This window comes from Ammodytes marinus (genome assembly GCF_949987685.1).
Source record: "Ammodytes marinus genome assembly, chromosome: 2".
Classification (NCBI taxonomy): Eukaryota; Metazoa; Chordata; class Actinopteri; order Uranoscopiformes; family Ammodytidae; genus Ammodytes; species Ammodytes marinus.
In genome coordinates this window covers 9629117-9641244 of record NC_137231.1, presented here as the reverse complement: position 1 = coordinate 9641244, position 12128 = coordinate 9629117, and the positions used below count along the sequence as shown (strand labels likewise).

At 40.1% G+C, this 12128-nt stretch overlaps 1 protein-coding gene across 1 annotated transcript; it reads right to left on the bottom strand.

The window, feature by feature from the left end:
• Window positions 1–1973: 1973 nt before the first annotated feature.
• atad1a (ATPase family AAA domain containing 1a) lies at window positions 1974–11854 on the bottom strand. Its single transcript, XM_080043964.1, has 10 exons — window positions 11807–11854; window positions 10941–11142; window positions 10133–10231; window positions 9900–10020; window positions 8276–8476; window positions 7248–7354; window positions 6939–7028; window positions 6322–6372; window positions 5909–6075; window positions 1974–4888 (listed from the first exon to the last, which is right to left on the bottom strand). Exons 2-10 carry the CDS (start codon window positions 11112–11114, stop codon window positions 4759–4761), a joined length of 1140 nt encoding a protein of 379 aa, XP_079900090.1. The 5' UTR covers window positions 11115–11142; window positions 11807–11854; the 3' UTR covers window positions 1974–4758.
• Window positions 11855–12128: the final 274 nt, after the last annotated feature.

The following is a 12128-nucleotide window of genomic DNA, read 5'->3' as shown; positions in this document are numbered from 1 at the left end:
TGGATGAGAAGAAAGATACCACCTCTGGGTCTGTTCAACCCACATAAAGACTGGAAACAGAGGGAAGGGTTTGCCCAGTTCTGTCCAAAGATCAAATAAATGTTGCCAACTCAACGAAAAAAAAAACATCTTTTTAGAATTATCGCATATCACATCTCGTCAAAGTGACCATCCAATGATGCAAAAAAACGCATAAAGTTCACAACACAGACCAAATAAATGTTGTTATTTTTAGGACCTAGAACACCGTTTGCCGCTCAGCCCTTCATATTCTTATGTAATATGGCTCTGTGAGTTCCGAAAGCTGTAGAACCCTGCAGCATGGACAGGCTACATGGATGTCCTGCTGAGAAATGTGTCATTGATAACAGCTGCCGCTGATTTTCTCTGGGCTCGCTCGATCATGTCCGATGGCACTGAAGCTTTCAGAGGAATGTCACTGAGCAGAGTGGGGCCATTATACACTCTCACCAACACTCCTATCAGATGGGGGAAAAAAGCTTGAGTGCATCAAACCAGCGCTGAGAGACAGCCTCTGGCCAGACATAAGTGAATCTATCTAAGCTCTCCTCTCAATGGGAAGTATTTGACATCTCCAGCCAGCCGAGCTGCGGGGGATTCTTCTTCCATCATGTTTATTGATTGGGAGCTGTCCTCTAATTATAAAGAGCCGGGATGGAGACGTTCACTTTAAGTCCCTCTTCATGAATAACTCATCAATAAGCTTTATGAATAACTAATCATTGTTTCAGAGTCAAAGATCAGACACGCACCCCTGCAGAACGTAGTTGGAGGAAAACACTGCCGGCTTTGCCTTATTAAAGATCTTACCGTATGTCCACACTACAACAACAAGCACATCAAAGCCTATACCTTAAGCCCAGCCTTTGTGGGGGAATCTCAAACCTCTGTACGGCTTCTACAATAGGATAACATGAATGGACCTGGAGTGACTTTGTGTTTAATACTGCTTTGTCATCATAAACACTAGTGTGTGAGCACGTTGTTGGCATGTGAAGACAGTCTAATGACAATGCTTTATGTATTCAATCAGGTATGCTTTTTTACAATTATTAATGCTTTATAGATGGCCAATAATACAAGAATAACAATGTGTTACCAGGTTTAGAACAAATCAGGCTTGTACAGACCCACTACAATTATGAATGATAAATCCATAATCTTATATCACCAAATATCAAGTCAGTCAGATATTCCAATCAAAGAGCTGAAATTGTAGTTATATGTTAGTTAGGCATATGACTGTGATTTTGAAATCTTTAGACATGACTTTGCATAGCTCGTACGGAGCAGGGACTTCAGATTTCATGACCTCAGAGCACTTCGCCAGACATCCATTAAGAACTGGCTTTCAGCAAATCCTGCAAAGTGGACTTATTAGAGATACAAGGCTTTTGTGAGATACAAACAGTAGAGCTGGGGCGCACAGCAACGGAGTGGGCAGAATAAGAGTTCGATTATAGCCAACAATAGCTTATAAACACATGCCTAAATTGTACAGGATCAGCCTGCATCATCCACATAATGTACAAACGGCTTATACTGATCCTGATTCCTTATAAAAGAAGCAGACTCTCACAGCTACACTTTTAGTTTTTAGTTTAAAAAAAAAATACAAGATAAAGCAATCAACGAGGGACAAAAAAACATGAAAATACAGTTATTTGGGTTACTATTTGGGATACATATGTAAACAAACACATTTAAATAGTTAGTATGTTTGGAATAATAGATATTGGAAATATTTGCAGGTATGGACATTTATTCATTTGACTACACCTAAAACAAGGACAGAACACGGACAGACATGTAGACATCCATGCTGAAATAATCGAGGTGACATTTGAAATGAAAAGAATATATATTTTCTTCAGTGTCATTTAATAAATACACTTTACAGTACAGTACATGGTTTACATATCACATACACATAATTGACATAATTGGTATAATTAACAGTAACTGCATATGGACACTTTGTATCCACAGAATAAGTCCACGCCACATTAACAGATGAATTACCTGACGACTGATATTGCATTGAGGGAAAACATTTGCACAGGTGTTGTTTGGGGGAGCTTAGACTGGTAAGCTGCGGTGACACAATAATGGGTTTACGTGGCAACGTTCTGACCTTTTAACTGTCACCTGAGGTGCTCTAATGAAGAGCAACAATGAATAAACCAATAAGGAGGAAACAATCTGGTTAGCAGGGTTCTCTATTTCATTGTCTCAGAGCCACGCTTTAGCACTGTTCTACATGGGATCAGTCCATGCCTCCAGCTGAAGCTACAGTGCCACCACGTGGTCACGGTTGAATGACAAATACGCTCAGACTGCGTGACGGAAAGGTCTGTAAGCAGAGTCCATACAGCTTTTTAAAGTAGTAAAGTGCTCAAGGAACATTCAAGCACTTTTCCAACTTGTAAAGCGAGTGAAAAATAACACATGTATTTTCTATCAATTTGAATATAATATAGAATAAACATGATTTAAAGTCAATGGGTCAATCAAAATGAGTGTGCTAAAAGAGCCCGATTTAGTAAACATTTTTATCATAATTTTCTAAATTATGGCCAAGTCAGCATAAAGGTATTGAAAAAAAAAAAGAAAACTTGTTTTATCCAAACTACACAGTATTTGTATTGACGGTGCCTAAATCAATCTTGTAAATATGGATAAAAATGTGTTCGGACTTCAAGCACATTTCCAACCTTAAAAAAACTAAAGATTTAAAATCAAGCAATTTCCAGAACTTTCCAGACTGTGTATGAACCCTGTGTAAGTGCCTTCAAGAAAACAGAACCCATGGAGCACATGCTGTGTCCACATAATGCGGCTTTTTTTGGGTCACAATAGCTTCAGACTGCTGATTGAAAGTGTTTGAAATTTTAAGTGAGAATAACTGTAGACCGACACAGAAAAACCCTGATGTGTGAGGCAGCGACAGATGTTGCGTGCTGTCAGCCACTAATTGATGCACAGAATGTAACAAGAAAGGTTCATTGTATGAAGCATTCAAAGTAACACAATGGAAAATCTCCCTTAAAATGATAATGACACAATAAATAAGAAAACAGTGGGAAGATTGTTACACTATGAACAACAGCTATTGTCATTTTAGTGTTGAAAAGCAGCACTAAATGCACTGAAGAAAACCATCCATTGGATTTGGTCAATTCAGCTGCACATCACCTTCAAGTCTTGGCCTGAACTCTAAACCAGCGCTTTACGTGGCCATTTACAAACATGCACACAGCACGGTTCTTATGATTGACCTGCTAAGAATTAAGATAGTGATTATTGATATAATGTATCTTTTATTGCTGCCACTGGCTCAGATCGTTGTAGCTGTAGTTCAAAATGACAGGGTTTAAGAAGTGACGCCATCTCTCCCTGACACTTTTGTTTGTCTAAATCAATGTATTAACTGATAGGAAAGGCTGCCTTGCTGTAGGAAACTTCCAGACCGTTTACAATTCCTCACACAAACGAGTTTGAATGTGTACCATCTGGTCTTAACATTTCCAATGGAATGACAGGTGTGAGCCCTATAGCAATGACAGTCAAATCAAATAATGATAGTTCACCTGTGTCAGTTCTTCTACAGCATCCAAAAACATACATCTAGCTTATCGTAATTTCAAAAGAAATAATCAGAACTGGTACTCCTTGGGAGCAGTAACATTGCATGGTGAGTTTCGCATTACTGCAGTTGCCTGTTATGACCTCTGGCTCGCTGGCATAATAAATGCTCTCTTACTTTAAAAAAAAACAGAAAGATGCAAACAGACACACACAGATAACAAAGTCGTTGATCGACTATGAACCATCATGGAGAGCAAATAGTGCGAACATTCTTGTAACTTAAAAAAATAAAATAAAAAACAGTGTCAGTACGTACACTAGGAACAATCTACCAACACTTCAATCTTACTCGGAGCAGGTGGAAGGTAAGAAGACACCAGGTAAGAGTTAAGTTGGAATTAAATTAAATCAGGCATTTCCAAAGGAGCCATAGATGAATAATTATCTAGCATTTTTTTTTTTTTACTAGACACTTAGTGATATTACTGAAATGTATTACGGAGTCATTTTTCAGGGAATTCAGCGTTCAAGGAGCAGTTGAATCACCTCTTCCAAAGTGCTTAGATAATAAGTCCTAGTCAAGTCCTATTCAAACATGTGTTTGCCCTTAAAAAATAAAAACAGGAGCGATGGCAGATAAAGTAATCCAGCAGCAAACCTTAAAGGATTTCATTGGTCTGGAGTACAGACTTTAGACTCATGAAGCGCTTAATCCCCTATGGCCATGTGCAAGTGCAAGTCAGTGGTATATGAAGACCCATAACAGTATAGTACAGTAGATTGCACTACTTAAGTAACTTCAGACATATTCATCCAGTTACTAAAAATTTTTTTTCTCCTTTTCCCCAAAAACATTCAAGGCGCCCTTGAGCAAGAACTTGACTCTAAATAGCTCCTAGTCAGTGGCCCGGGGACACACATTAGATTTCTCAAAGTAGTGTACCTCTACACATGTAGCAGCATGGTTGTGCTGAAAATGAGCATGCTCAGAACAAACCCCTACCTGGATAAATAAACTTTAAGAATAGTATGGCTGCTTGCCGGCTTTTCTAAATGCACCTTTGTCATGTTGAAGCGTCCACAACATGAGCGTCCGCATGGGGAGTTGGAACAGACCGTTTCCCGCTGCTGGTGCAGGGTCAGCGGGGTTTAGTCCAGGGGAACGTCGGACACACTGGGTAACATTAAGGCTGTGGCCATCTTGGATTCCTTCATCTTGTCCAGGCCAAAGAGCAGGTCCAGCTGGGTGACTGGCCGCAACCGCTCCTCATCCACAGGCCTAAGGCAAAGGACACCAGAGGTCAGACACAACAATGGACACCAAAACTCCATACAGAGTGTTAAATTGTACACAGTATGCACTATATATTAATCTTTATGCTGTTTTTCACGAGTACCGGTATATAAGAAGTCAACAAAGTGAACTTGAGCGTTAAAACTAGTCGGACGACAATCTGAGAATTTACACTTCACAAAGCGATAACAAAATGGTTTCCCTTCTAAGTCAAATGTTTTGTCACTTTTCCACTGTAAACACACTATATTCTCAAAAGCAGTTTGAAATAGTACGTGAAAACGTATTGGTAAGGTCTTCAGGGACTACTCCCACAATATTGTGGTACAAAAAGCTAAAAAAAAAATAGTTGACCAAAACAACCGTGTCCTCTCCCCAGATCTCAGATGAATGCCTTCAGGCCGGCGCTTTGTAGCACCACTCAGGGAAACAAACCGCTACTCAAAGTCTTTCATTCCGTCTGCTGTCAGGCTTTTAAACCTCGACAGTAGTCTTTGGAAGTTTGTATTGCTTGTGTATCATTGTCTTAACCTTATTTATTTATTATTTGGATGATTGTTTTTAAAATTTGAACTGTATACTCCTTGCCCAGCCCATTGTGTTCTCTCTGACATCCTCCTGTGTCCTATCTGCTGTCTGTATGTACATTTGTGTTTAGTCTGTGGCTGCTGAATTGAACTGCCCTCTGGGATAAATACACTACTTGTTTCACCCTTTTAGAGTGCATTTTCATTTCCAATCAAATAGGTTTTTTTTCCCAAAATTTTTGCAGAAGCTTGAATGTCAGAAAAACAATAATTTGAGAGAATATTTAGTCAAATTAAAAGAAATAGAAAGTACCAGTACATACACCAACTAAAATAGTATTGCTATAAGCTTTTGAAAACCCCCACTGGTCTAACGTCTTACAGTTGAGGGCAGGTACTGTCGTTAAACAAAAGGTTGCTCGGTGAACACAAGGGCAGTGAAACCTTGTGTGTTTTTTTTTTTGAATGCGAGTCATACTTTTCCTCGTCCTCCTGCAGCAGCTGAGCGATCTGCCTCATCTGCTCCTTGCGGACGTAGTCTCTGACTCGGTACATGGCGGCGTCGCGACACAGCTCCCGCAGGTCACTGCCAGAGTAACCCTCCGTCCTCTCCGCAATCTCCTTCAGATTAATGGCATTGCTCAGCTGTGTGCAGAGAAGGAGGGCAGCCACATGAGACCATTACATCGCATTAATCTGATGGCCGTCACTGGTCTTTCGCTGTGTTCGTGACTGCCAATCAAGTGCCTACCGCTCGTTAGTGATCGGATTGACATTAATGTGATATGACAAGGGAGGGGGGGTTTACAGGTGTGAAATGCTATCTGAGAATGACAAGAGAGAGCGTCCAATAGAATTATTACACTAGGATCAAAACAAATCACATCTTACGTTTTCTCCGGCTAAAATCAGCCTCAGGATGTCCTGTCTCTGTCTTGGGTTCTGCAAAGACAGAAGGACAAGGGTTTTTTTTTATTTGAAATACAGAGTGGATAGATGTGCAGCATATGAATAAAAAAAAGGTGAAATTACTAATCACCAGCCTATAGACTTTCTAATCATCACATGTTGTCTAGGTGCCATTTCAACTGCCTAAACACGTTAATAAACATCAAACAAACAGCTATCGTTTCAATTGAGTTAAGACACCTCAGTGAGTGTTTGGTTCTTGTACTAATTTATTGTTTTCTACTGTTTAGCATCAACAGATCACATACATTCATATATATATATATTATGATAAGGGATTGTTTATTGGACTGGGTTACAGAATTAGCCTGTGGTTTTTGTTGTTTGGCCAACAGCCATACGACAACCTGAAGCACACTGCTAACTGTGTTTAAGCTGGGCTTATTAAATTCTGGATCAAATATATTAGAAAAAATGCAACTACATTTAACATATAAAACTAGTGACATTAAACGTATTTCGTCATATAATAAATACACCGTATGTATGTGTATTTATTTAGATTGCAAAGTTGAAAACCGTTTATGCTGGTGTCTTACTGGCAGGCCAACATGGAAAGTGGTGGGCATCCTGCGCAGAATGGCTGGATCCACGTCATGTGGCCTGTTTGTCGCTCCCATCACCATCACCTACAAATCATTAGAATCACAATGTCTGTGAATACATAATGGAGACCTAAAAACACCTGCTGCATTAACATGTGAACAGGTACTATGTCCTGCATGCAAGGACAGGTGTTTGACTTCCAATTGCATCACTAAAGAGACACCAGCAATTCATACCAGTGTGCCTTAATCTGGCAGGTATATTACAGTATAAAAAAAAAAAGAGTTGAAAGGTTGTGTTACCTGGGTGGTAGCGGCAGTATCCAGGCCGTCCCACAGGCTCATGAACTGGGCCTTCATCATGGCTGTGGCCTCATGGTCCAGGCTGGAGCGGTTTCTCAGAAATGAGTCTAACACACAAGGGACGCGGGGAGGAAAAACTAAGTTCAAGGTGGCATTTACACCAAACTCATCTGGGTCACAGACGGAGACCCAGTGGATGAAATGAGACTAGACAGTTATATAGGGATGGAAGAGGATTAGAGTGATTTACTTGTATATTAGCCTGACATTGCCCCTTTAATAAAGAATGGATTACAGCCGGTCCTGCGAGTTATTGTGTTGTGGCGTACTGATTTGTCCCGGGCACCGACACGTTCAGCAGTCAGAGCAGCAGCAGCGGCTGTGACACACAGCTCAGAGAGCCAATTAACTTACTTTAAAACATTGTATTGCTTGTTTACAGCAATTTCAGAGTCATACCTCAGTGAAATCAGATAAAGTATACACACAGTTTTAGAGCCAGTGTGAGTCTGACTCACACTTTCCGAGGATAGCAGTACCCACCATGTCCATCACTAAAAGGTCTTGGAAATCATGAAAGTTCCCTATAACTTCAGAACCTATCAGAACTTGCCTGAGTAGCTTTACATTTTGAAGTTTTCGTCAGTATCAAAGTAACCCACTGACATTGCCTGTACACACATGGGTACATGGCAAACAATCTTTGCTTATAGCTAATTCAGCATTAAACAGTGACAGTCTGTAAAAGGTTCTATATATTCCGACTCAATATGCTGCTAACCTATACAATGCTGTAAATGCCACTTTTCTGATTTTCAGTGCTGCTTTAGATGCCTTTTCAGCCTCATGAGTAAAAACTGATTCTAAAATTATTTTTAAATGTAATACAATTAAATATTAGTGTAAGTTTTAAAGATAATTTCTTATTGAAAGAGATGAAGACAAAGATAAAATCCCATCTCACGGTGTAATGAACTAACATTTCACAAGTTATCCTTCTTCACAAGCATGCCGTTAGAGAAGCTCACCAATCTCATCAATGAAGACGATGCAGGGCTGGAGTTTGGCAGCCAATGAGAAGACAGCAGCAGTCAGCTTCTGTGATTCGCCGTACCACATGTCTGTCAGCGTGGAGGGCTGCAGGTTGATAAACTTGCAGCCCGAGGCTTTGGCTGTTGCCTTGGCGATCATGGTCTTCCCACATCCCGGAGGACCAAACAATAAAACACCTACAAGGACCAAATATGGAAATGAGGATTTATTGTTTCCTTTCAAACTCTGGTTATGTTTTTGTTATTTTAGAAATTCCTGCATTCAATATTCAACAGTGGACAATAGTTGTATGTCAACAAATACCTACTCTGTTTGAGAAAAACTAAATGCAGAAATCACCTACTGATTTACTAGTTTATAGTTGTTATTATTTAATAAAACAGTGACCCCTATCAACCATTACTAGGTTAAAATGTATTCATCTAACTTGCTTGTCTCCTTTCTAACACACGTACAAACTGTAAACTTAGCACAACTTACAGCATACTATTTAAGGGTTACATTACAAGATACAAAGGTTGTAAACCAAGAATGGAACTGGATTCCCAGAGCAGCTAATTTTAGAGGTTGACTCATCCTGAGGCTCTTTGTAAAGCTGAAAGTAGAAACTATTCCTCTAAGTGATCCTCTGCTGTCAGGCTGCCAAGTCCACAAATCTCATCAGATGCTTCTTGGCACATAGTTCTAGTTGAAGGCACAATTCACATGATAGCTTTCCAAAAGCAATGAGAGAGAGAATGGCTAAAAGACAAATGGATGAGGTTTATAATGACTTGTGATGTGTGTAGTTTGTCAAAGTCCTAAATCAGGTTATACCAGGTTATACGTTGGCCATCTTGATGCACTCAAATGATTGGCATTCATGGCAGAAAGTGCGTCTATTTCTTGAGGAGTTCTATACTCTTGAAAAATAGATTTTGACCATGAGGATAAAGGGCCGACCCTGTTTTGCACTATGAGGATAATTACATTCATACAGACTTGCTCAATTGTAGGTCAAAGAGGCAGGACAATCAAACTTAACATAATAGAAGGAAAACAAAGCTTTCTTCTTGACCAAACTGTGTTTTTGACTGACCAATTAAGTCCAGTGACCTCAATCCAACTGAACATGTGTTGCCTACAAAACCATTGTACAGGCCTGGCAGATCATCAGCAGTTAAGAAACCAAGTGTCTGCTGCCGACGGTATTAACCGACCATCTATGGCAGGTTATTTACTTTTCAATACAAGATTTTCCCTCCCCTTAATGAAATAAAGAGAAACTTTCTCTTCCATAAAATTCCGGGTACTGTAAAAAAAGAGCTACAATTCCTACTCAACTGATCTAATGTGAATGTAAACAGACTGGTGTTATAGCTGAAATAGTTACATAACCTCCAGGAACCTTGTTTCATTTCAAATGTGTATTGTTGGTCATAGTCCAAATACTAACAAGCAATAAAGGACATCATAAATAATGCCAGATATCATTGTGTAGTTCCCAAGCCTTTAGTACATCCCTTCCAATTACTGTATGACATTTATTTTATTTAATCCTATAATGTTAGCATGTTCTTTAACCTAAACAAAATGATGTATACAATGTGACCATCTCACCTTTAGGAGGCTGAAAGAGTTTGGATCCAGCTAAAAGGTGTCTCTTCTGAAAGGGCAGAATGACTGTGTCCTGCAGTTCGTGTATGACCTCATCAAGACCTGCTATGTCTCTCCAGGTCACCTGCAAGAAGGTAGAGGTAAGGACTGTGAGAAAATCAGTCTGAGAAAAAGGCAATGATAACATGTAATGCTACTTGATAATCTCATTGTCCTGGGCTGAGGGTTACACACACCTTCATAGTGTGTGGATCAACTAGGTGAGATGCAATGTTCATCTCGTACTCTGTCAGTTTGACCCCCTCCACGCCAATCCTCTTCATCATCTGCTCTGCCTGGAGACAAAAGACACAGATGTAGACACACAATTGGATAGCAGATGGCTTGCAATATCAAAACGCAAAAAGTCAATTTCATAATATAACTCTGACTATGTTTACATGCACCGCAGTACTCCGATATTAGCCTGGTTAAGGTCATAGTCCAAATGAGACATCACCATGTAAACAGCAGTTTTTGCAAGCCTGAATCAGAATAAGCTCATATTCAGAATAAGCCATAATCGGAAAAAGACAGCTGGAGCATTCAGATCGTATTCACCTTAATCGGATACAAATATTCCAACCAGAGTTTTCACTGCATGTTTCTGCATTTGCGGCCCATGCCCTGGTTTAAGGCCGTTAAAGTAGAGTTTGTTAACATGCAACAAGGCTCCTTAAAAGAAGCGGTGTCATTTCTGGCTGACGAAACAATGCAAGACAATGATAATGACATAAAGAGAGTTCATTTTATTGGATGGGACGGAAATTATTACCGGGAAAAATGCGATGACGTCAGACATCATGACACTTCTACCACAAAGCTGTCTTATTCAGAATATGCTGATTGACATGTTAACAGGACTATCCCCGTAGCTGCTGCGCATGTAAACACCTTATTTGGAAAATTATCTTCACCAAAATATGGAGCTTAATCAGAATATGCTGTGCATGTAAACGTAAGTCAATGACATGCTTGAATACAGGTGCTTTGTGTTCTACATACCCTTTTCTTGGCTTGGCCCTTCTGTTTGGCAGTAGGGTCCATAGCGTCCACAACCCATTTGATGCTGAAGTAGGTGAATGCACCGAAGATGGTCAACCTCACCATCAGACCCAGCACCTCATTCCTGGACAACGGCCGAAACAGGGCCTCTCTGGGGAGATCTTTAAGCAGCATCTCTGCTGGCTGGGGGTCAGTCCATTGGCTGGATGAAGATGTAGAAAACAGACGAGTGAGATAGACAGATAATGGAATTCAATGAATGTAATAAGACTTATGCCACATGTAGGTCAGCAGACTCAGAAGTAGCCGTTAAATGTGATTCAGCCTGGTGCAGTAAGCCTTAAACCACTGTACAGAAGTCACATAAATGACATTTTACCCACACCACTTGATGGCAGTGGCAGTGAGAATGCTGTTAAATAGTTAAAACTGTATTATAACGTGTGCCGAATTAAAGAAAGGCTCGGGGCGATTTACCATACATCGCAAAACAATTGTTTCTGAGCTATAAACCTAAACACAAGTGCAGTAGAGCGTTATTGTTAGTGTTTCTGAATGAAGGATTGGGGTGAAATAACAGTTCTCGGCTCCAAGAGCTAATCTTTCTGTCAGTCGTGTATAAGCAGGTCCTGAGCAGGTAATTTACAGAGCAGCACAAGCTCGCTTTCTCAAGAAAATGATCATTATTTCGTTAGCATCTCTAGGCAAGCTAAAGCTAACACATCTAGCGAGCAGCAAACCGTCACCTCATCATTCAGAAATGTTCTTACAAACCTAAACGACTAAGGAAAGCATTTCTAACCACATACTCTTTGTTCTAGCACCCATACATTACGTAAGCTGAAAGACCAATGAATTGTACTTACTGTAAACGGAACCAATAGAAGTCTAATAAAAATACCAAAACACTAGCATCGAAAGTGCACCACGTTTTGTAACCCGGGTAGGAACAACAAAGACCTTAGTTCCGAGCTTTTAGTTTCCACCCACCCAGTCAGTGCTTGTTGCATAAAGTCAGCCACTGGATGGCGGAGGTTGCTCACTGATAATATATGCCTACATATCAGAACCATGGACAGCATCTTTGGCATTACAACAGGTAGACAAGGCTGTAAGGGAGGTTAGAAGAGTGAAAAAAGCAGTGAAGTAGTTGGTCTTGCATCTATTCATGGTTTTACTGGTGACTCA

What these genes read in the sequence shown, in the direction of transcription:
- atad1a (XM_080043964.1), bottom strand. Translation starts at nt 11,114, where the DNA reads ATGCTGCTTAAAGATCTCCCCAGAGAGGCCCTGTTTCGGCCGTTGTCC. An exon ending in AGGGCCAAGCCAAGAAAAGG is followed by an intron (nt 10,232 to 10,940) that starts GTATGTAGAACA and finishes TTTTGTCTCCAG; the next exon opens with GCAGAGCAGATGATGAAGAG. An exon ending in CGTCTTCATTGATGAGATTG is followed by an intron (nt 7,355 to 8,275) that starts GTGAGCTTCTCT and finishes CTTGTGTGTTAG; the next exon opens with ACTCATTTCTGAGAAACCGC.